At 39.6% G+C, this 26,122-nt stretch overlaps 1 protein-coding gene across 1 annotated transcript in view; it reads right to left on the bottom strand.

Moving 5' to 3' along the window:
- Positions 1-26,122, bottom strand: part of prodhb (proline dehydrogenase (oxidase) 1b) — a 37,702-nt gene that overhangs the window by 1,491 nt on the left and 10,089 nt on the right. The window contains exons 3-13 of the mRNA XM_053481623.1: positions 18,899-18,933; positions 13,478-13,627; positions 11,441-11,505; positions 11,203-11,319; positions 10,883-10,956; positions 10,456-10,537; positions 8,015-8,107; positions 6,517-6,663; positions 6,117-6,292; positions 5,908-6,006; positions 76-164 (exon numbers count right to left, since the gene is read on the bottom strand). Of these exons, the coding sequence (XP_053337598.1) occupies positions 76-164; positions 5,908-6,006; positions 6,117-6,292; positions 6,517-6,663; positions 8,015-8,107; positions 10,456-10,537; positions 10,883-10,956; positions 11,203-11,319; positions 11,441-11,505; positions 13,478-13,627; positions 18,899-18,933 (1,127 nt within the window). The remainder of the gene's footprint in view (positions 1-75; positions 165-5,907; positions 6,007-6,116; positions 6,293-6,516; positions 6,664-8,014; positions 8,108-10,455; positions 10,538-10,882; positions 10,957-11,202; positions 11,320-11,440; positions 11,506-13,477; positions 13,628-18,898; positions 18,934-26,122) is intronic.

Genomic DNA, 26,122 nt, shown 5'->3' with positions numbered 1-26,122 from the left:
CAAACCGCAATTTCACTTTCCAGACAGATGCAGAGTGTGTGTTTTATGTCTGTGAGTGTGTGTGGGTGTGTATACCTAACGGAAAGCTGATCTGGTCGCACATCCCAAGCAGCTGACCAAAATACACCTTCCTGTCAGTTGGTGCAAGTCCCATTTCATTCATCCTATTAAAAAAAAATAATCAGCATGTAATAAAATTAAAGAGCAAAAACAAACAGTGGAATGAGATTATAACACGAGTTGACACGGCTGGACTGACGAGACGCCGCCGGACCTAACGGGTCGCACGATTAATGCTCGTTTTACTGCACGCAGGAGTTAAGTGTGGCAGCTTTTATCAGGGTTTTGTAAACACGCCTGACTTTGTCATTGACATGTGCTCTGGTAAATGGAGTGGAACCCTAAAGGAATGATGGCGCCACGTTTAATAAGATTACTTGGCAGAGTTTTTTTTTTCTTCCTACAGACTATAACTCCCTCACCGGGGAGCATCAATCACTGGCCTTATTTTGGAAATTGTTTGATCTAATAGCTGCTAAGGTGATGGATTGTTGGATCTGATTGCTAAGACTCGGGTTTAACTACTTCACCCTGAGTAAGAGAGAGAGAGAGAGAGAGAGAGACTTGGAGAGGAATGTAGGATTGTGTGTGTGTGTGTGTGTGTGTGTAGTCGAGTGCATCATTCTTGGCTTACTGAGGTCAGGTCAACATTCCATTTATTTTGCTTCTACCCATTACAAAGCTGGTGCTAAGCTTAAAAAAATCCATCTCCTTATATGGAAGTGATGCCAAGCCTCAACTACTGTATGTATACTAAGTATACCTCAACTATAAGAGACAAAATAAGAGGAAAATACAATCCAGAAAATCACATTGTAGGATTTTTTAAGAATTTATTGGCAAATTATGGTGAAAAATATGTATTTGGTCAATAACAAAATTTCATCTTGATACTTTGTTATATACCCTTTATTGGCAATGACGGAGATCAAACGTTTCTGTAAGTCTTCACAAGGTTTTTACACACTGTTGCTGGTATTTTGGCCCATTCCTTCATGCAGATCTCCTCTAGAGCAGTGATGTTTTAGGGCTGTCGCTGGGCAACACGGACTTTCAACTCCCTCCAAAGATTTTCTATGGGGTTAAGATCTGGAGACTGGCTAGGCCACTCGAGGACCTAGAAATTCATCTTTAATGCCCTTGCTGATGGAAGGAAGTTTTCACTTAAAATCTCACAATACATGGTCCCATTCATTCTTTCCTTTACATGGATCAGTCGTCCTGGTCCCTTCGCAAAAACAGCCCCAAAGCATGATGTTTCCACCCCCATGCTTCACAGTAGGTATGGTGTTCTTTGGATGCTACACAGCATTTTTTCTCTTCTCCAAACGTAAAAAGTTTTCTTCTGGATCACCCAAATGCTCTCTAGCAAACCTCCGACGGGCCTGGACATGTGCTGGCTTAAGCAGGGGGACACGTCTGGCACTGCAGGTTTTGAGTCCCTGGCGACGCAGTGTGTTACTGATGGTAGCCTTTGTTACTTTGGTCCTAGCTCTCTGCAGGTCATTCACTAGGTCCCCCCCTGTGGTTCTGGGATTTTTGCTCACAGTTCTTGTGATCATTTTGACCCTACGGGGTGAGATCTTGCGTGGAGCACCAGATCGAGGGAGATTATCAGTGATCTTGTATGTCTTCCAGTTTCTAATAATTGCTCCCACAGTTGATTTCTTCACACCAAGCTGCTTACCTACTGCAGATTCAGTCTTTCCAGCCTGGTGCAGGTCTACAGTTTTGTTTCTGGTGTCCTTTGACGCATCTTTGGTCTTGGCCATCGTGGAGTTTGGAGTGTGACTGTTGAGGCTGTGGACAGGTGTCTTTTATACAGATAAGTTCAAACAGAGTCTATTAATACAGGTAACGAGTGGAGGACAGAGGAGCCTCTTAAAGGAGAAGTTACAGGTCTTTGAGAGCCAGAAATCTTGCTTGTTGTAGGTGACCAAATACTTATTTTACAGAGGAATTTACCTTAATTAATTCATTAAAAATCCTACAATGTAATTTTCTGTTTTTTTTTTTTTTTTTTTATTATTTTGTCTCCCATAGTTGAGGTATACCTATGATGAAAATTACAGGCTTCTCTCGTCTTTTTAAGCGGGAGAACTTGCACAATTAGTGGCTGACTAAATACTTTTTTGCCAGACTGTATAGTTAAAATCAATTAAAATAAATTTTCTCATATTACCTAGGGTGTGCTGAAAAAAAAAGAAAACCCTATATTGCATAATTCTGAAGCGTGTATCCAGTACACCTCCCCAAAAAATGGAATATCATGAAAATGTCACTTTCTTTTTGTAATTTAATTAAAAAGCAAAACTCTCTCATATATTCCAGCTTTTTTTCAAGCCTTTTCTTGTTTTAATTCTTATAAATACATCTCACAGCTCATAAAAATGACAAGTATCTATCGCAAAATATTAGAATACTTCCTAAGATCAATCAAAACATATACATTTTTTTACAATTCATAAGTTATGTTTATACTAGGACTGGGCTTCTGTCGCACAAATTCCTGCATCAATGTGGCATGACATGGCGGGGATCAAAACATGTCACTGCTGAGACGTTATTAAAGACCAGGTTGCTTTGCTTCAGCTCATCTGTATTCTTGCTCTTCTCAGACTGTTTCTCATCTTCCTCTTAACAACATATTCTCTCTAGGGTTCAGGTCAGGCGATTTGGCTGCTCAATCAAGCACAGTGTTAACAGATAGTGGTAGTTTTGGCACTTCAGGCAGATGCTGGAAAAGGAAATCGGCACCTCCATGAAACTCGTCAGCAGACTGAATTATGAAGAGCTCTAAAATCTCCTTTCAAACATCGCCATTGACTTTTGACTTGATAAAAAACAGTGGACCAACAACCATCATCAGGTCAAATCATCACAGACTGTGGAAACTTCACATGGACTGCGAGGAACTTCTCTCTTCCTCCAGGGGCCAGGACATTCAAGTTCCAAATGAAATGCAAATTTTACTTTTAATTTTTTTAGCACTATAGCCTTGCACCTCCAGGAACAGGGTTTGAGTCGTGCCTTGGGTCTATGGGTTTGCATGTTCTCCCTGTGCTTGGTGGGTTTCCTCTGGGTTTCCTCAAAACGTCCAAGGACAAGTAGAATAGGTTAACTGGCATTCCCAATTTGGCCAGTTTTGTGTGTGCGCCCTAAAGTGGATTGGCAATCTGTCCAGGGTGAACCCCGCCTCTTGTTGCCCAAAGTCTCCTGGGATACGTTGGGTAGCTGTAATCATCAAAAATGAAGCAAAAAAAAAGCTAGAAATATTTTACTTTACGTGGACACGGTGATCTGTGGAGGCAGGGAATTAATATAAACTAAGCACCATCCAGTAGAGTGCTGAAATATTAAAAAAAGATAAGAGCAGTGTGTGTGTGTCAAACCCGTCAAGGTCAAGAAAGAAACAAAAAGCTGTCTATAAACCATGTCTAATAAAGGGCTTGAGAGTGCATTATGTTTTTATCCTAGGCCAGGCATGACGTGGGCAGAGTTATCTTTGTGTGTGTTTTATACGTAGAGATTAAAATGTGATTAGAACGCTGCTTGTCTTGTAGTTACAGTAAAACCTACAGACCTTTTGCAGACACGTGACAAACACGTCATCTGTTATAACAGTGGACTGTAGAAGCAACGTCATCGTAACAGACATCGTATACCGTATGTTTCTACTATCTATTTTTGTTGATTAATTATGTTTCGAGCCAAATTCGATAACACAGTAATGTAAAAACTGTTCTGCTGATTATTTCCATATGCAGTATGTTGTGGTGGATTTCGTAACTTATTTAAAAGAGAAACAAGCGTACGAAAATTGATGGAGAAAATAATAAGGATATTCATTTGCAAAAGTTTGATTTGTTATGACAGCGTGATTTACATTAGTGCTTCTGTTGCAAATAAGACAAACGTTGTGCGTTTATGCTTCATAACATGATGTGCAGGTGATTTTAATCACTTTCTATTAATTGTTACATCTTTATCAGTTGGGATTAGAGCTTGTTTATGTTAACTAACTATCTTTGTGGCTAAATATAATTACATACATTAACCACGGCGTCCCAGAAGTCGTTATACATCTAAGAAATTAATCCCTTTTAATGAAATGCAATTTCACTAACGAAGTATTCTCTATATAATTGCCATTTCTTTGAATCGTCTCTACCACTCATGACTTATTTAGATGAACACATCTGGTGTTATGCATGCAATTATACATCGAATAATGTATTCCTTTTATGTTAAATTACATTTTTTAGTCTTTATTTCTAGATAAATCTCCAATGTCCTTGTACAAATAAAACATGAGGAAAATAAAGAAAAAAAAATCCCTGCTGTTTGTCCTTTTTTTTTTTTTTTTTTTTTATTTTATATTGGCTGGGTCTTTAAAAAACAACAACAACAACAACAGGAAGATTTTCCCCCCAATATGACCTCATATAAGAAAACCCAGGAGGAAGTTGTTGCTCAACTCTGCTGTTTTCTTCTGCAGTGTGGCTCTGCGGTAGCTCATTTATCTCGACAATGAAATGGCGAAGTTGGAATAAGAGTGAACCAAAAGCACGAAAAAAATGATCTAAGGTGTGTTTCAGCTGGAGCATTAACACACACAGGTTGGGGGATACAGGAACCATACAGATCCATGAGGGACCTTTATGTGATCTTTGTGTTGTATCGTTTCCTGGTACAACATGACCTTCACCAGGTAAAAATCAAGCCAAGCCACGAATCTGAAAACTATTGATCCAAGAGCATCACTTAATTTCCTCTACGTGCGGAGACTTTTGGGACACTGTGTATTTCGGTCTAACACTTTCCTATTTATTTGAACATGAAGAGAACATTAGGTGCGATGTCTGTCAGATATAATCTTTCAAACTAGAAAATAGAGACGAGATGCGAGATTGCTAATATGAGATTTCGAAACAGGTAAGAGAGTCATAAGGTCAGTTAATATCAGAGTTCAAAGCATCTACACGACCGTCAATACTTTCAGACTAACATGTCAAAACTGAGAGTGATAACTCACAGCAGTGCATTTGGATGTTAAATTGCAGAAGGGATGTAGAGTAATTATGTCAGGTAGATTAAAATCTGGACTGTCTGTAGCTACAGTATGTTTGCATACATCAAACCAGAATAATCTGGTTATAATCAATATGTTTGATTGATAAACAATGTGTGCAACCTGTATAATATTCTATTATTGCATCATAATATATTTATTATGCAAAATATTTAAAATTCAAAATAATACAGGACATATTTTTCAAATATTGCGTAATAGCCGTGTCAACCATTGTGTATTTGTTTGATTTGAGTCATGATGTGCTCCTAGAGCAAGAAAGCCGTGCTGTAAGGACAACAGTTTATTTTACAGATTATGATCCTTACGATAAATAATTGCGACGCTGAAAGCGAGATGAAGATATTATGGATGATTAGCAATTGAGATGGAAATCACCAATCACCTCCTGATACGATATTATCACGGCATACCTCATGCCAATTCGATTAAAATTGTGATAATCATTATATCTAATAATAATTCAAACTTGGCACATAGGGATAAAAAATGTGTAAATAGATCACCTGTAGGATCATAAACAACGACGTTTTTACCGCCTCAAAAGGATCAAAACCCAAAAGTAAGCCCATGGGTTGAGCTGCTGGGCTTCTAACATACGCAACTTTTGACTAATTAGCGCTCGTGGTGTTTTGAGACTGGTGTAAGCGAGTGTAATGAGTGGGCTTGAGACAAAAAAGTGGATTTCTTTTGTGCCACTCGGACAATTTGATATTGAATTACATTATTGTTATTATTATTATCATCATTTCTACCTCTGTATTGTGTGTTTCACAGTGTCTATGTTGTGTGACGCCACCATGATGTTGGCTTTCTTGTTCCTGTCGATCTCCTCCAGCACGTAGTCCAAACACCTGCAGAAATGCAGAATGTCTGTTTAAATCTCAACTAACTGAAACGACTACATATCCAGCACATGCAATTGTAACACAATACCCATAAAGACGTATTTCTGATACGACACCTGTGGTACATCTGGCTCGTGGATTCGTAGTCCGGGTTGATGGGATCCTCGTAGCCGATCTCTTGAGCTCGTGTCCTCTCTTGGTGCATGTACGCCCCTCGTACCAGCTTGGCTCCGAAACACCAGCCTTCTCTCCTCGACAGCTCCACGTCCACACACACGTTCTCATAGGCTTCCTGCGAAGACGAACAGCAGTGCTCAGTTTATATAAATCAGCTACATGAAGTGTGTCAGGTGTGAAATCAAGAGCTGTGTACACGACTACGGTTTCCGTGTGTTCGAGTGCAGTCACGCAAAGTATTACACGGCAGACTTTCAGCAACTAACGAACCACGTGATTTGAATGTGTGCTTGTTTTTGAGTGTGTGTGTGTGTGTGTGTGTGTGAGAGAGAGTCCTGCCTTCAGGTAGCACTGGTAGGTGTTGAAGATGACCGGTTTGTCTCGGTTAAATATGCGCTGCATCTCCAAAGTCAGCCGACTGATGGCGGGTTGGAAATACGTCTGTTCTGCATCCACCATCAGCCTCACGTTGTTCTGCACCGCATGCTACACACATAAAACACACACACACGCAGTCATTATTACTGTACACACTCCTGAAGACATTTCGACACTGCAGCATTTACACATTACAATAAAACACGTCAATTATAAACTAACCTGGGGGCGTAAATGCGAACAGAACTAAATGTAACATTCCCTGCTGTTTAAACCAATTATCCATGAATCCACTTATTTTATTATTAATTATTACTAATGTTAATATGAAATAGCAGTATATTTTAAACTCACTTACTTTACGTCAATTCTACTTTATTCTGAATAAAGGGTTAATGGAGGGCCGGGAGCCTATCCCAGGAGACTTAGGGCAAGAGACAAAGTACACCCTGGGCGGGGTACCAATCCATCGCAGGGCACACACACACACAACAGGCAATTTGGGAACACCAATTAACCTAATCTGCATGTCTTTAGACTGTGGGAGGAAACTGGAGTACCTGGAGGAAACCCAACAAGCACGGGGAGAACATGCAAACTCAGACCACATACACAGCCTCCGAGGCGGCGAATCGAACCTGGACCAAGGTGACACCACTATGCCACAGTGTCGCGGCATTTATTTTTTTTTTTTAGTTTTCATTATAATTACAGAATTATCATCAATGCATTATGAAATATTAAAATGTTCTACAGTATATAAATTATACACACTACATGTAATGTATTTAATTTGGATGAACTTATAAAAGCAATATTTTTCAAGTTTCTAAATAAGTAGATTTTACAGATGAAATGAATAAAGTTTTAAAATAATTTTTATTACAAATTATTCCGTTTTTTTTTTTTTTCTGTTTTGTTAAAAAAATATTTGACAAAAATATTTATAGCATTTTTCCTTCATATGCGTCAGATCATTTTTTTTCTGGCTCAATCTGACACAAACATTATATAAGCAGTAAATAAAGAGTGTAAAAACTGTTAATATTCATCGACTCCCTGAAGGCTGAAGCCGAGCTCGAGGTCAGTTCCATTCCGGCTCATTCGGTTCATTTCTTCAGAGGAACTGCAATTCATCTGCCATTGACTTTTACATTTTTAATCGTTTTTAAATAATTTATTTGCAGCCTGTGAATTGAATTCGGCTCCGATCCTGAACTGAGCGCGGCCTTGTCTAGAGAAGCCACTCTATATTTCAGGAAACACACAGGCCGAGTGGTGAGTAAAGCTGGCTGCAGTTTGACACTTAAAAACAGTGAACCTGTGGCCGGATGATGGAAGTCTCACACTATTCATAAACGTGATGCACAGTTTAATATTAATCATCAAATTATCAGAAAAAAACAAGCTGTAAAGGAAGAACGTGTTTATATTTTTAATGGTGTTTTTCATGGCTTACTTTAGCAAGTACATCAAGTCTTCGAAGCATCCTCTTCATCTGCTTCTCCTCTTCCTCAGTGAATCTCTGCAACAGAGGCTCCAGGTGGCCTGTCTGTTCAATCAGGAAAAAAAACAGGTTAAATATGAAGCCAAGACATGTTTATTTAAAAGCACAACGTAGTCAATTTAGTTTCATACAGTCATTCATTCGTCTTCTATACCACTTATCATGGGGTTATAAAACTCATCTGCATGTCTTTGGACTGTAGGAAGAAACCGGAGTACCCAAAGGAAACTCATCAAGCACAGAGAGAACATGCAGTAACCCTGGAGGTGCGAGGCTACACGACTAACAACTAAACCACCATGCTGTCTAGTCAATTTAATTATTATACGTCTTTCGTCTGTTCCCGTCAAGGAGTCGCCACAGCAGTGCCATCCGATCTGCACACAACTTGGCACAGGTTTTACACCAGATGCCCTTCCTGATGCGACCCTCCCATTTTATCCAGGCTTGGGACCGGCACTGCATTCAGTGGCTGGGGTTTGGGCATTGGGAGGAAATTGAACCCAGGCCTTTCTGCATGAAAGCCACCAATGGCCCTGCCTGGATAATTTGGTATTTAGGATAAATAGATAATATTGTTTTGGTTACATTTAGGGAAAGTGAGCATTTACGGCCACGTTTAGTGAAGGTGACCAATCTGATCATGCCTATGTCTGGGGAAAGTGATCAATAAGACCTTGGCCATGTTTAGGGAAGGTGACCGATAAGACCTGGCAACGTTTGAGGGACGTAACCAATTAGATCTTGGCTACGCTTGAGGGACGTAACCAATCAGATCTTGGCTACCTTTTGGGAAAGTAACCCGTCAGATCTTGGCTACCTTTTGGGAAAGTAACCGATCAGATCTTGGTCACGTTTGGGGGAATCACCCTTGGTAAGTTCTATTCAAGCAGATCTTGGCTATGTTTGGGGAAATCATTCTTGGTAAGTTCTGAACCAATCAGATCTTGGCTATGTTTGGTGGAATCACCCTTGGTAAGTTCTGAACCAATCAGATCTTGGCTACCATTTGGGAAACGTAATCAATCAGATCTTGGCTATCGTTCGGGAAAATGTCAAGAAAGCGAGCAGTTCTGTCTTGGCTTTAGGGCAGTAGAGCTACTTATTATAGATTTAGATAAAATGAAGTATGTCTTGGCCACGTTTGGCCGCACATGGCCACTCATGTTTTGACTACACCCTTGGTAAGTTCTGAACAGTTGCATGAATTAAACTTTAACTAGCACTCTGGAACCAACAGCAGCATTTGGTGTGAGGACTTAAGAGGCAGAGTTGTGGAACTGCTGCCAACTCGGAGCTCTAAAATGTAGCGATAAAACCATAAAACTGTGTAGTTAACAGAAATCCAGGAAAGAGAGGCTGTTCGGAGGAAAATTCTGTCCTTGGTTGTGATCTGTGGGTGTCATTTATAAAGGAGATATTTTCGTGATGAATGAAAGCTGGCAAGGTCGGCTTACTCATGGGTGACGCAACGCTAATCTGAGGGTTGTTACTCATTCAAACTTGAATACCTTACAAAAAGTTGACCTTGTGTTAAACACACACAACATGACCTTCATTCAAGGACAATTTCATTCACTAAATATTGAGTGAAGGCCATTTCCCCTGCGATGCTTCACCTACTGAATACTAACAGTTAAACAGACATGTACATATTTACGCACTGCATTATTATTATTTTTTTTTTAAATGACAATAATTTGAATATGGCTAGAATTATTGGCACCCTTAGTGACAAAGCCCAATTTTAAAACATTAATTAAAAGGCAGCATATTATATAGACACTTTAAAACATTTTAATGCCACTTTAAAACATTTCAGAATTTTTATATATATATTTCCCCCCCAAATTCCTATATTCTATATTTTGTGATATTTTTACATGCCCTTATTTGTACAGTTTGTTTATTTTACTAGTTACATTTATTTTCCTTTGTATTTTATTTCATTTTATTAATATTTCTTCTTTATATATAGTTTTTTTATTTTCTTTTTAAGGTCACCGGCGGTCGTGTAAGCATTTCCCTGCATATCGTACTGTGTATGACCGTGTATGTGACAAATAAAATTAGAATTTTGAATTTGAATAGACGTTAAAAGGCATTTTACACCCTGTGTTTACCTTGTAGGGCTAACAACAGATTCTCACACCTTTTTTTTTTCTTTTCTAAAATGAAAATCACAAATGTGCATGTAATGAGTGATGAAGGGGAGGGTATCGTTGGGGGGGTGTTAATTGAACCCTCAGGTTTTTTTGTTTGTACACTGAAGACGTGGATACCTAAACATTGATAAAAAGTGAACTTTATATAAATTATAGCTCCCCCGTTAAATTGATTTGATGGTTTTCCTCATTTCTACCCAACTTAAGATATCAGTCATGCTCTCTTACCTCAATGTTGGGTACCACGAGAAGATCGGATATTTTTGTCCTCTCGTCGATCAGACTGTTCCAGTCAAGCATGTCGATGGTGCTAATGTGGGGAAGAAGGTTAATTGATACACTGCAAGTTCAAACCAGATCCATACTCCTTACTGGGCTAGACTATTACGCAACATACCAGTCTGACTTAATATGCATGAATTAAGGAGCTGGCTGAAACAAAGGCTCGACTTTGTGACATTTAAGACTTTTTTTTGTTCCTTTCTTTTTTATTAACACACTTGTTCTTCGAGCTTTAGGTGTATTCGTTAGGGGTCCGATGTGCCAGAGCTCGTTAAACTCTCTTAGGTGTGAGGAGTTAAGTAGCGAACACAAAGCTGACCCTTTTTTAAGGTGTACAATGACGGCTGCTTAGAATTCAGAGAGTCGTTCTTACCCAGACGAGCACAGCTTCTCGTTCGTGAACCAGCCACGGATGTCACCTTTGGCTCCGAGCTTTGTCAGAAAAGACTGAGAAAGAGAGGGGTTTTTATTCGTACGAACACACCTCATGAATTTCCTAGACGTTGAGAATGAATTTGTATTCAAACATCCACTGCAAAAAAACTTACGCTAGATCAGGTCAAATGCTCCGAAAAGAAGGGGAAAAAATCGGATTTGATCTTTATTTATCATATTCCTTGGGCTATACTCTTTCTCTCTCTCTCTCCATCTCTCACTTACTCACTCTTCACTCAGCATGAGTCGTGTCTTTACCTGCAGCTCCTCGAGGTCCAGTTTCTGCTCCAGCACCTCTGGGCCATCTTTCCCCTGCTGCGCCGCCAGGAAGCTGAAGAAACGTTTCCATTTCACCAGCACCTCTGAAAATTGCAGCTGGACGACGCGAGAGGAAAAATAAACAAAAAAACAAAATAAAAAACACCCTCAGATTTGCAGATTTCCTGCCTCCCAGGAGAACTTTATTTTTTTGGGAATATATGAATCTGAATTTTACCAGAAACTGTGGGCGTCCCAGTGCGGTCATCTTAATGGCGGAGAAACCGTCTTCAGAACTTCCACCTGAGTGAATACAAGCGTGGAGCTGATTGGGGTTTGGTTCATTTTCATCTCAATCTTATTTCGTTAGCTTGATTTGAAAGTGGATGAGGTTTTTGTGCATAAAAAGACAAAAGAATGCTTATGGAGACGACACCATTGACACAGGAGCAATGTGCAGAGATGGATGAAGGAGCCTAAAGAAGGGAAAACCACCACCGAAGACAAACCATGCAACGCGGTAGGAGACCGCCAACTGCTACAATTTTCAGAGGATTCGAGACTTCGAGGCCTCAACGATGGAGCAAATGCATGGCTTGTGATGGAAACTATGTTGGGTAGAACCTTGGTATTGCAAAGAGACCTACTCTTCCCTTAGTCTACCAAAGTTATGCCCACTTTACATTAGTTTCCAGTGTTTTCCACTCTAGGCGGGGTCGTCCAAGCATATTATTCTATTATTTATCACATAGACCTTACAGCAGAGTGAAATATTGTTTGCATGTCCCAGAATCAAGAAATAATCAGCTGGATAAATAAAAATTAGGAATAAAATATTTAATACTCTGGCATGCTAAATTTATCACATGTGCAAAGCAAGATATCCATGACCCCAGTCCAGCTTGTACACTGCATTTACATGGGTGTTTTCTGGGTGCTATCTGTGGCTATTGCTACATGCATTGTGCCTCTTTAACCTCCACTCTGCTACTGCTTCGGTCAGTCCCTGCGCTAGATTTGTGCTTGTCTGACTCTCGAAGAGTGGGCGTGTCTGTAGCGCCGAACTTCTTTAGACCTTGATGTCCACACGTCTGTGGTGATCACAATAGACGATGCATCAGATCAAGTCCGCAAGAATTTGCATTTTATCCTGTTCGTAAAGTTCATGCTGGGTATTTCGTAGCGTGGCTCGAGCACTTTCAACATGTTTTTTAATCCTTTGTTTTCCACAACCTGACCTGCTGCGATAAACACCTGATAGATTTGGGAATCGTTTTAGCCCGCTCTGATTCTGGTGCTGATTCTGCTTAAATGCAGCAGTGAGCAGCTGTTGCTGTGGTTGTTCCGTTTTCCACCCTGACAGCACACCAGGGTGATGTCATGCTCGATGTACTGCCGCTTTCATACGGCTTTCTCGTAGCACACCCTGTAATCGTTTTGTCCACCACCCTTTTTCAGTCATCGTTATATTTGAAGTCAAAATGCTTCCATGCATGTGATTTGAATGACGCGGGAGGCTTGTCGTGTTCTTCTGCTCCGTCTAATTTATTACCTAAAAAGAAATATCGACAGAATAATGTCTTTTTTTTATTTTTATATAAGTGTGTAGAGCACTTTTGTGCTTGCAGGTAATGCCGGGTCGTGCCGCTCTATAACACTGCAAGTACATTTCACACCTGTTGGAAACACTGCTTTCATTACAGACCATTTTGACGGTTTGGGGAAGACCCTCTTACTTGGTCCAGAGTGACGTTCACCATGTGCACAAATGGAACTGCATAAAGGCAAGGTTGGTTGAGTTTGCTTTGAAAGACCTCAAGTAGCCTGAACCCTCATTCAACACATTTGGGATGAACCTGAACATGGATTGTGGTTGCTATAGCTACAATAGGGTTGCAACTCCCTACTAACGTCAACAGTTTGGGAATGTGGTTACGGGACGTCCAACAAGAGTGGAACCTTAGATTAGAACTTTAGAGTTCATGTGACTTTTAGGGGAGGCACAATCGCCTTGCACCTCCAGGGTCCAGGTTCGATTCCCCTCTCTGTGTGCACGTTCCCCCTAGCTTGATGGGTTTCCTCCGGGTTTTCCGGTTTCCTCTCACCGTCCAAAGACATGCAGAATTGGCGTTCCCAAGTTGCCTGTAATGTGTGAATGAGTGTGTTGTTCATTTCAGCACACCGTCCTGTTGAGACACCTTTTCAAATCGATAACTGCAAAGTTAACAAATATAAAAAATAACTTTTAATTACTTTTAACTAGTTCATTTCTAACCTGATGCCTTGATGCACCTGAGGAATGTTTCCATGTGCTGGTCGCATTTGATTTCGTCTGCGTAGAAATACGTGCGTGCGCTCGTTACGCCGTCCCTGCGATCGCCGAACTTCCGATGGGCTGTGAACTTCCTCTCTCTGTGATCCACCCCTGAAATCCCAAAACATTTGAATCACATTTCATGTAAACAACTCATTCTAAACAACACGAACCAAATCCCATACAGCATATATTATACACTACGATACACCTGACATATTAGTGAGCTGCACTATTTTAAGCTCCGCCCACATACCCCAGTTTGACTTGCATCCTACCTAATCAAATATTTAGCTCATCTACTGCTTGCATAGAAATGAAAATATCAGGGATTGCAGGTAATTTCCTGATCTGGGAGAGAAAAAAAACACAAAGGTTTGTCTTTAATTCAAAAATTCTAGCATGAAACAGACAAGAAGCTCTGAATCACAATACGGTGTGTTTACTAGTTTTGAAAGAAAGATGTGCTGCGCTGTGTATCTTGTCTCTCACTCGCTCTGATTCACTTTCCCGCCTCCGTTCGTCTTATTACAAGTTGCATCAACACAGTGTGGATGAGCAGCTGCGTGTACAAAAATATCTTCTCCCGCAATATCGCTAAATCAATAACGGTGTAAGTGTGTGTCTTTGTGTTTGTGCTTGTGTTTGATGCGCAACATTGTCATGACCGGCACGAAATATATAAACAGATAAAAAAAATAAGGAATAAAAAAAAAATAAATAAAAATAATCAATGATTGAAGCGCAGTACAAAAGGAACTCGACTATTTTTCTCTAACAGCATGCCCAGAAGGCTTTTATTCCTCTTCTATCAAAGCAATGAAGGACGCGTTATAGTTTCCATGCAACTTTAGTAAGTGAGTGAAAACTTTCTACCTTGATGGTGTCCAAGCCCTGGTGAAACGCTGGGATGAGTGCATTAGTGTAGCAGGGTTTATAGATTACATAGTGATATAAAGGGAGTTTTTAAACTCTATGAGAGTTACTGTTGCAATCAAAAGTCCCGGTTTGACTTGAACCCCCCCCTTAGATACTTAATTTGCTTTTCTGTTACAAAATAACTCCTTTCAATCTCTCACGCCTCTCTGTGAATGAGACTATATTATAGAAGCGCGAACACGTACTGTATATTCAAATTAATGTCTCAATACTACGTGTGAAACTCTTAATCAACACCTTCTGACCAATCAGATTAAAAATTTCAGCAGCTGGAAAATATAGACTATATTGCCAAAGATACTCGCTCACGCATCCAAATCATTGAACTCAGTTGTTCCAATCACTTCCATGGTTACAGTTGGATAAAATCAAGCTCAGGACTAAATAGCTACAGACCTCCAAACTTCATCTAAACCTTCTCTACTTAAGAACATCGTGTAGAGAGCTTCATGGAATGGGTTTCCATGGCCGAGCAGCATCCAAGCCATACATCACCAAGTCCGATGCGAAGCATTGGTGTAAAGCAAGACGCCAATGGACTCCAGAGTTGTGGAGACGTGTTCACTGGAGAGACAAATCACGCATCCCTGTCTGTCGATGATTCTGGGCGATTTGAGTCTCGATCTGATGGACCAGTCTGGGTTTGGAGGTTGCCAGGAGAACAGGACTTATCTGACTTCATTGTACCAAGTATAAATCTTGGTGGAGGCGGGATTATGATGTGTTTTTTCAGGAGTTGGGCTCAGCCCCCTAATTCCAGTGTAAGGAACTCTTAATGCTTCAGCATACCAAGACATTTGTTTTTCTTCAACAATATTTTTTATTGATTTTTACCAGGGATAAAACAAAGTAGACATATAGTGTTTCAATGTACACTTTATAAACCCCTATACCTCCCACTCCACCCATCCCTGACTCCAAGCCAGCTTTACATGTCTAAGAAAGGCTAGACACCAGGCATATTTAAAGAAGAAAATCTGTAATAAAGAGTGGCGGGCGCATAAGGAGGTTGAATTGACAAGCTTGAGATTTGAATTCCATGCATCATCTGACGGTGTCAAATTTAGGTCCTTTTCTCCAAACAGGTGTAAGCTTAACAAGACATTTAGGACAAATTCATGCTCCTAACTTTTGTGGGAACAGTTTGGGGACGACCCGGTCCAGTTCCAACATGGTCCTCCAAATTAGGGTCCACAAAGACATGGATGAGCAGAGTTTGATGTGGAAGAACTTGATAGGCCTGACCTCAACCCCGATAGAACACCTTTGGAATGAATTAGAGCGGCCAACATCAGTGTCTGACCTCACAAATGTGCTTCTGGAAGAATGGTCAAAAATTCCTAAACCTTGTGGAAAGCCTTCCCAGAAGATTTGGAGCTGTTATAGCTGCAAAAGGGGCGGGGCCAACATTTTAGTAAACCCTATGGATTAAAAATCAGATGCTACTCAAGTTCATATGCATGTGAATGCAGGCAAGCGAATACTTTTGGCAATATAGTGTGTACACTGCATTGTCCTGTGCATTGAAAAGCAACACTGTCTACGTACCTTACACCTGAAAATATATATTCCAATAAGGTATATATTCCTATAACAGTCGGACGAAAGCCGCTACCAGACGGCTGGAACATTTCTCTTTCCAACGTTGTACAAAACTCTCAACAATTAAAAGCACTATTTTATATATATTTTAAAATTCCACTGGATGGAGTTAAGAGTTTGATCCAGTTCTTCATTCTAACCTGTGACAGCGTGATCCTGGCCCGAGACCGATGGAGGGCTCTTCCGGATATCGTGGCCGTGTGTGATTTCATGAATGTTCACGCTGTGCTGTAAGAAAACTCGACGCTCGCTGGATAAACTCGGTGATCGTCCGACTGAAATATCTCTCATTTAACATGTTGTAAAGTGTTTCGCACTCGCTCGCTAAACATGATTTGTATTTCCACAAGCACTCTCCACTGCTCTCCATCTCGGTGGGGTTCGTTTACCCCTGCGTGGGCTTTTTTTCTTTTATCTTTTCAGAAAAAGTCAACGTTTTTCAGATTATTAAAGCTTTTTAAAAGCTTTCTGCACTGAGAAAATTGAAGGAAGAAAGAAAAGAATGAAAGAAGAAGGGAAATTATTTTATATATTGTTAGCGTCAGATTTTAGCCCTTTTTTAAAATAACTTTTCAGAAAATTTTCTGCTTTAAAAAAAAAGAGGATAGTTCTGAATTTGTAATAAGTTAAATTGTACACCAGATTTACTCCTGGGCATTTGTAAAGCTTTTCTGAAACTAAACTTTAAAAAACTGTAATTAATAACATTTAAAAACTATATACATTTTAAACCTCGTGAAAGCTTTCTGCTGTTAAATGAAAATAGAAAGTTGTTATAACCATGTAATCCAGAATGCCACCTGGTGGTTGGTGGTTAGCACTGTCATCTTGCACCTCCAGGGTCCAGGTTCAATTCCCGTGAAAGGAAACTGGAGTACCCAGCGGAAACCCACCAAGCACGGAGAGAACCTGCACACAGACCCAGAGGCAGGACTCGATCCCTTGACCCTGAAGGTGCGAGATCAAAGTGCTAACCACTACGCTACCGTGCCGCCCACATGTGCGTTTCATAATTGGATAAAAATTAAATCCTGATGCCGTCTCAACAGCAAGCAAATCCATAAAAAAAAAAAAAAGACTTCTTTTTGTAAAATAAGGATCACGTACAAGGAGGGGTGAGTTTTTAACAGACTTGCTGGCAGTTGAGAAAGTACATATACGCAACTACCTTGTCCTCCAGACGTCCTTCTACTCCTGAAAAGAAACAAAAGTCTACGATAGTACCACCTCGGGACCACGGTGCTCCACTGTTTCCGCCAGTCTGAGTGGTTTTATTTTTGTTACCCTTTGGATTAACAGTCACCAGCGCTCTCTAAGGTCGGGTGTAACGCAGATAAAGATGTGGACCAGGGATTTAGCGCAGGATTTAGGAGTTAGGGCAGCCTATTGAGTAAAACTAAACCATAATCACTTTTAATTCTGTTAGGTTGCGACCTACATACACATTGTAGTTTGTTAGCATTAGTTTTTTTCAATGCTAAGTATTATTGCACAGTTACCGGGGTACAAAACAAGACAGCCAGATAAACGTTAGGGACGGGATCTCCCAGAAACCACCTGATACGATATTATAACAATACCTACATGCTGCATTTAACAATACAAACTGACTTCAAATACAAAAGTTTTCAATTAAATTAGACCTTTTTTTTTCTGATCAGCAATCATAATCGTTATTTCAAATCAAATGATTCATTCCTACCACTCGGGATGAAAATGTGTGAATAGTGCAGAGTTGGAATAGAAAATGCCGTTCCCCAAACCGTTGCTATAAAGTTGCATAGAAGCGTAGCATCGCCGCGGTATGCTAAAGCATTAAGATTGTCCTTCACTGGGGATGAGGGGCCGGACTGATTGAAACACCTCAATTCAATAATTAACTGGTTTAGCCAAATACATTTGTCGATATAGTGTATTATTATTATTATTATTATTATAATTATTATTGATTATTGGTCCACCCTGCGAAACACTTTACAACATGTTAAATGAGAGATATTTCAGTCGGACGATCACCGAGTTTATCCAGCGAGCGTTGAGTTTTCTTGAAATACTATTAATTTAATAATAGTACCAATAAAGTTCTTAGCAGAAACATGGTAAAATGAATTTACTTTATGTAATTTACATTCATTAAAAAGTATTTCTAATAATTAATGTCTTTGTGCCTAAAAACGGTAAGTTTCTTAACATAACAACTCATAATCTTTATCATAGCTCCTACAATGCTAATGGTTTCCAACGGCCCTGAAATGTTTTATTATTATTATTATTATTATTTACAAATGTTTAAAATAAAGGGGTTATCTCTGCTATATTACGTGTCGTGCTGCACAATTAATGAAAATGAAAAATCTATATCGCGATATGGATTCATGCAATTATTTAATCACAATAGTTTATTACGGATTATCAATAATTTTATTTATTTATTTTTTTTTGAATTTTGAGTTGATAAACAAATATTGGCAAACATCCTCTTAATGAGATTATTGGATAAATACGTTTGAACACAATATTTTACATTTAGTGGGTAAATACCGCAGACTAAATTGTCTAAACTCATTTTCATCGCATATTTGTGCCAACATTTTTTTGGGGGGAAAAAAAATTGTGCAGACCTAATAATTTTGTGCAGTTCTTGAGAACAAGTGGCATATGGAGGAAAAACACTCAATTATAAAATAATTTTTTAAAATCCATTTTGGATCTGACTTTGAATAATTTTTTTTTTTAAATAATTGCGTTTATTCTGGGATTTTGGTAAGGCCTGAGGTGAGCAAATACTTTAGAAAGCTTTTATCATCACCTTATCTAGGACACAGAAGAAGACATACTCACCAGGGTTTTCCTTCTCTGACGCTGACACACACGATCTGACAGAAGAAAGACAAAGAAAGGAAATCATTACGTTGGTCTTGCTCATTCTGAGAATTTCAAAAAGAAATTGACCAAAGAAATGATGATAATAGTCCAGAACTTCGGGGATAAAGCTCCTTTATGAGGAGTTTTTGTGGTAACAATGAACAACAATTAACTTTTGCACTGCGGGACGTTAATTGGTACTCTGTCAGTCGGACACCTACCACCCTAAACGCTCGGTGCAGCCGTTTCAATTTCATTTCATTTCACAGAGCTAATGGGCTTCACACCAAAAACGAATGCAGCGCACTTTCCCTGACACTCGACGCCAATATTCTGAAATGTTCCAAAAAGTTCAACAGAATTTATTATCGTCATTAAATCTAATGCTACCGGACGCCCTGCGCTCCACATTCTGCTGTGTGAGAGTCTAACGCAGATCAATAGAACAGGACCGATATTAAAAAATAATTCGAACGCCACGTTATGGAGAAAATATTCCTACAAATAACAGAATACATCACTTCCCCTGGCTCACGAAAAAACACCTCGCTTTCCCCTATGGGTAACTCGTTTTGAAGCAGGGTTGTCATGGTAACACGTTTCTCACCTGTTTGATCACGCTGGTTTTCTATTTCTTCCTGCCCGGGTCATATTCTCGTTCCATTTCAAAACCTGCACCCGACATAAATCACGATTTCTAGGTTTCCTCCATTCAAACAGGGCTTAAAAACTACAAAACCCAAACCCAAGTACACGTCTGACCTATGACCTCATCCCCTACTGACATGAGTGAACAAAAGTAAGACCAAAGAGATGCGCCGTCATTAACAAAGTGTTCGTCTGTACATTTAACGTTATCGTAAATGCACTGATGTGGCTACCTTTTTTCTTTTAAAGGTAATAAAACTAAAAAAGTGAAAGTTCTTTATCCTTAAACCTAAAACAAAGTTCTGACACTGAAGACTCCTTTCTTAAATGTTAATAAAACATCTGCTTATTAAAGTTGTTAATCCTGTGCAGCCTTTCTTTTTGATTTAATTATATTTTTAATTAAATTTGATTTGTTATTGTCCGACTGTCCCATCAGCTACATTTCTTATAGTTTTAAGGTATTAAAAACTACTAAAAGTAGCTAGTAAGTACTGAAATTCTGTCACTTGTGTTGTTGACTGTTCAAGTATCATATCACATGTTGTTGATGGTCTCTCGGCTGTAGCGTAGACCATCTGATCCGCACACTGGCTGGGAATTGAACCCCCGTCCCTGCAGTATTGCACCAAACCTCCTCCATTAACTCAGAAGCAAAAACGCAGAACATGGAAGCGGTTTGTGTTTTCTGCAGAGATTGTTGTATATCTTAAGGAAGTTGTTAATTTTTGAGAATTTTATATGTAAAAGTTTACTTATATATAGTTTAAAAAAAAAAAAAGAATCGATTGTGAACAATTAACTGCAACCACCAACCATTGGTGTAAAAGTAGACATTAGTTAGGGCAAATATTACTCAAGTGCAAGTAAAAGTCCTACATTTACTTGTGTACTAAAGTAAAAGTACTCAACTTCAAGCATTAAAATTATACGGCTTGCATTAGCTCAGTTGCTTAATTACCTTTTTCATAATAAAAGTCTCTCCTTTGCTTATTCACTTTATGCTCACTAAGTGTGTCTACTTTAAAGTCAACAGTCTCCATATCTAATTTTAAAAATCTGTTGCATTATTAGGCACATTTTGAAGGAAAACCAAGACTATTATACATGATACTCAGCAGGTGGCGACATTCCCACTTCAAACGCAACACACTAGACAATGACTAATCCGAAAGCTCATTAAAGAACCCAGAACAACATCTAAAGATCTGCAGGCCTCTCCCGCCTCAGTTAAGGTTAGTGTTTATAATTCACCAATAAAAAAAGAGACTGGAAGCAAAAATGGCCTTCATGGGAGAGTTCCAAGAATACAAAGGCTCGTCTCACACTCGCCAAAAAAACATCTTGATTATCCCCAAGACTTTTCGGCAAATATTCTGTGGACTGATGAGACAAAAGTTTACATTTTTGGATGGTGTGTGTCCCTTTACATCTGCGATAAAACTAACACTGCGTTTTATAAAAGAAAGATCATCACGCACAACAGTCAAACATGGTGGTGGTAGCGTGATGGTCCGGGGCTGGTTTGCACCTTCAGGACCTGGACGATTCGCCATAACTGATGGAACCATGAATTCTGCACTCTACCAGAAAATCCTGAAGAACAATGCCTGACAGTTTGTGACCTCAAGCTCAAGCGCAGTTGGGTTGATCCGAAACACACCAAGTTCACCTCTGAATGCCTTAAAAAAAATAATAAAATTAAGGTTTGAGAGTGGCCTAGTCAAAGTCTGGATTTATATCATATGACGTGACCTTAAACAGGCTGTTCATGCTGGAAAATCCTCCAATGTGGCCTTACTGAAACAATTCTGCAAAGAAGAGTGGACCAAAATTCCTCCACAGCGATGTAAAAGACTCATTGGCGCAAACGCTTAACCGCAAACACTTAACTGCAGTTATTGCCAGCAAGGGTGGCATAACCGGTTATTCTGCTTAGGGGCAATTACTTTTTTACACCGGCCAAATCAGGTTTAAACAGCTTCTTTCCCCATAATAAATGAAATCATCATTTAAACACTGGGTTATCTTTGCATAATAATTAAATTAGTTTGATGATCTTAAACCATTAAGTGTGACAAATATGCAAACAAATAAAACAACAGATTAAAGGCTATTACTTTTTCACGGCACTGTGTATATATATATATATATTTATATATAGAAATCATGTAAAGCAGGACGGGGCTTAATAACGGTGCAAGGCAGGGATGGAATGTCTGCCTCCTGTCAGGACGACCGGCACAAACGCCTGCATACTGGATGCCTACTCATCCTCTCATGCCACATCCTCCATCCTCTGGATATTGCACTCTTGGTAATGCTGAAAAGCTGAGCACTCACTTCCGTGTAACATCGTTACCGGGTCCGCCGAGGGTGGACAGTAATGCAATACTGATAGAGGCAGAGACTCTAAAACACACACGCATGATGAACATAAATTAGCTTTTATTAGCCAATGGCCAGCTTGGGTCTTCTGTGGTCGTAAAAAGCATTTCCAATAAACGCTCCATTTCGAGGTGATGACGAGACGGCACGGTGGTGGAAGAGCGCCTTCTACTGGTCTGTTCAGGTAACAACATCAAACCATGGTTTCACACAGTAGCTCAGCTGTTCCTGCATCTCCACAGGAACACACGTTCTATCCCAACTGCGCCGATTTACTAAGATCAGACATTTATTTTACTTACCAAAAAATTCAAGTGTTAATTAAGTTGGATACAGGATTGGTAGGAAAATGTCTTTCTTTAGTCAAATAGGAATTTTGCATCTGCAAATTCTTCTTAAAGGCTTCTACATCAGGAACAGCAATACTCCAGATACCAGAGCTTAATGACGATGTGTTCAGTGATGCTTTTAATGTTATAACTGTCAATTCCTTTTTTTGCTTTTTGTTATAAATTAAAGTAATATAATTCTTCAGGGTCTTTTTGGAAATACACAGAGCACAAATAAAACGAAAAGTAGAGAGAAATGATACGAACACACTCTTAAAATTCCTCTAGAGCATTATCACCAGTTTTTTATTGGGTATTTATTCATTTATTTATAACTTTATTAGGGATCCACATAACTCGAATGCCTGGAAATTGAGTTAAAGGTCCCATATGGTACTGTATTTTTAACAATTTAACTCCTACAGTTCTCCTACAGTTTGCCTAAAGTGTGTGTGTGTGTTCAAACCTCTGTTTCATTCCTTTTCCAAATGTACCGTTTCAATTATCTCCACTTAAATGAGTTACTGCTTGAGCGACTTCTTATATGAGGTCACATTAGGAGGGAAATCTGGTTTAAACTCCAGCTGATACAAAAACGGGAAAAGGAAAAAAAAAGAATGGACTGGGTAAACGAGAGGTGTTTCAAAAGTGGTGATAATGGACACTAACATCATTGGGACGTTTAAGAATATGAATCACTCAGATCTCACGTATTCTATAATCATTAATTACAATAACTGTGGGTCGCAGCGTAGGTCTATACGGTCCGCAGTACTGAGGAGAGAGCAGCGGCCGGCCAAAACCCACATTCAAAACCAGTCACAGAGCACAAGAATGCACATCTGATAACATTATGTCATCTTAAATAACTTTTGTCTCGTTCCGAATCGGATCAGAACCATCCGTGTTCTTTTACTTAGTACTAGCTACAAAGCTTACTAGATTCCAACACAAGGCTGAATCACAAACTCCTTTCCAACCCCTGATCCAGTGCACTACTTGGGGTGTTGAACGAGTAAGTGACTGTGCACCCTACATAGCGCACAAGTTATCCATTTAACAGATTTTGGGTTTCAATCCTGGAACCAGGAACTTAACAAACTTTTGAGATTTACAGAACTGTTCACCACCTCCATGGTTTATTCTCTTCACCTTTTGGCTACATACTGTAGTACTGGTAAGAATTTAAAACAATTTTTCACCTCTGTTGATCACCAGTCAGTCGCCAGCTCCACCAGTCGCGGACGGATATGTGTTGGTGGAGCAAAATAACTGATTAAAGAAACGAACAAATCAAAATCTGTTGATAATAAATGGTGTTTGTGGAACCGTTGTATAAAAGCAATATCGGACCCGCAGTCATGCTGTTGTGCTGAATATCAGCATGGTTGAGCCCTCATTTGTACGAGAGGGAGTATGTTGTGCTGGGATATCATATTCCAGCAGAACACACTTCCTCTTAGGTGATATTGTTTAATTCTAGACCATATGCATCCAATATTAGGGTATTTCATATTTAGCCCCAAATCGAGTGATCCTATAACCGAACCTATTGATAAACCTATGTTATTTTTGTTGTCTATTAAAGAAAAGAAGTAAAGTTCTGGATTGAGCTGATTTGCCCAAAAGAAAATGAAACCAAAATTAAAGAAATAAGGATCCTTTGCACCACCATATAATACGGTTAATAAAACCCCTTTTTAAAACTTCCAAGCTGCATTTAGACTTAAAGTCTGGGAGAAAAAAGAAAAACAGAAAATTCTCCTAAATGAAACCAGATATGCCTCCCAGATCACGCAGAGGCTCCCTCGAGCACACCATGTGACAGAACTTCTGAGGAAAGACTGTGTGTGAGTGTAAAGAGAGCGTGTTGCAACCAATCACACACGCTGGGCCTTGACTAGTCTGACCAATCAGGCGTCAGTTCTTCATTTACTCCTCCAGCTCTCCAGCTGTGAGTCCTCATCTCTGAGCCTGACTGTTTTTGTTCTGAGGATACTGTTACAGCTTGTCCAACCGCCTCAAATCCGCCGAAACACACCCCGAGCACCAACTCGTCCCCGTCTGCAGATTACCCGTCTGCACTTCCAGCCATATTGGAGTGTAATGCTGTTTGGGTGCACTCAAAAACTTTTGGAGGAATCGTCATAATGGCGTATAACTGCTGTCTGCTTCCTTAAGCGCTTTTATCTCCGCCGCACCCTCCCCCAACTCCCCCCCCCTCACATATGCTGGGAATTACCATACAGTGAAGCGTTAGACCACTTGGAGGAGCTTGGTGCGCTTTTTTGAGGCAGCGTTTAACACTCGAACAACAAACTGCACCTGGATTCTCAGATGCAATTTTCACACCCTGCTTCCATTGCTTCTGAGCCGTGAGCGCCAGTGTAGTATGGACAACCCGTAGGACGTCAGTGAATTATACAGCGTCGTACGGTGCTGTGTGGACATCTCGAGCCACATCTCATGTCGTCATATTTTGCTTCCAAAGTGTCAGACTTTATTGTATTTTTAACGTCGCTCTGAGGAACAGTTCTCCAGGCTTCTCTTTTTTTTGACACCTTTTTGTCTCTCATTTTTAGTCCAGTCCCTGTACCCGAGAATAAGTTTCAGAGAAATGTTTTTTCGTTGTTTGTTTAAGCCACACAGTGGCTATGAATCATTCAAGCATTAATAAAAACAAACATCTAACTTAAGGCATGAACTGGTGAGAAACCTGTGCAGATGATGACGGTGACTGGTGGTGCTGGTTGGACCAGATGAGAGGGGAGATGAGGTTGCTGCTGAGGTTGTTTAATAAATATGAAGAAATGAGGGAGTTTCAAGACTTTCGTGACTGTGCTGTGCTTTGTTTGTGTGCTGCTGCCTGCTACAGGAACTAAACTCAATTTCTCTCAATCAAAGATTTAAGAAGTTGTGAGGGAACATGATGGACATGTGACTGAGTACTTTTATACTATATTTAAGTAAAGGGTGTACAGAAGAAGTGTTATAGCATGATGGTATTTCAAGGAAAATACAATCGCTGTGCGATTAGCAAATAATTAATTCGATGCACTAATTATAGTTGGGTCAGTTCTCAATTCAGAATTGATTGACACCTAACGATTTGAATATTTTATGTTATGTTTCAAATGTTCAAACTAAATAGTCAAAAATTGATCTATTCCTTAAACATGGCAGACATAAAACCATTTTTCACAAATACTCGTGTTTTGAGAGAGTATAGTGTCTTCTTCTTTTGAAATACATGACCATTCGGTGCAACACTGCCATCTCCTGGACTGGAGTATTGAGCAGAAAATTGGCATTGCAAGATCGCTTTGTATGAGATGTGACATTTTAACAACTAACAACAGGAGTTACACAGCATTTCAATGCTAATAAAGTATTTTTTGTTATATTTTTCTATGCATTAAAATTAAACCTTTAAACGTTTGACTTGAAATAAATCAGAGAGCTATTGAAGTGAATCGAATAGAAAATCTCAATGCCTGGAAATTGAATCAAATCGACAGGCTACCTATGATTCACAGCTGTAATACGATTTACACAAATGCGATTGTGGTGAACACAAACCACACACTAACCTATATACATTAATGAAAACCCGTTGAAACAGGTGTCCAGTTACAGGCTCTTATGCGTAAGCATGACCAAAGACCTTACACATGGACTCTGCATTCCTGCAGTTCCTCAAGCAGTAGAAGCGGCGATCATCCATCTTTACTCTACAGTACCAGCTTCTACAGGACTATCATTAACTCTGCCCTGACCCACAGCATTACACAGTAACTAAACTGTATCGGATGAGAAAGAAAAACAAAACAAACAC

This window comes from Clarias gariepinus, chromosome 21, assembly GCF_024256425.1.
Source record: "Clarias gariepinus isolate MV-2021 ecotype Netherlands chromosome 21, CGAR_prim_01v2, whole genome shotgun sequence".
Lineage (NCBI taxonomy): Eukaryota > Metazoa > Chordata > Actinopteri > Siluriformes > Clariidae > Clarias > Clarias gariepinus.
Note: the sequence above shows the minus strand (reverse complement) of the source record. Positions and strands in the feature narration are given on the sequence as shown.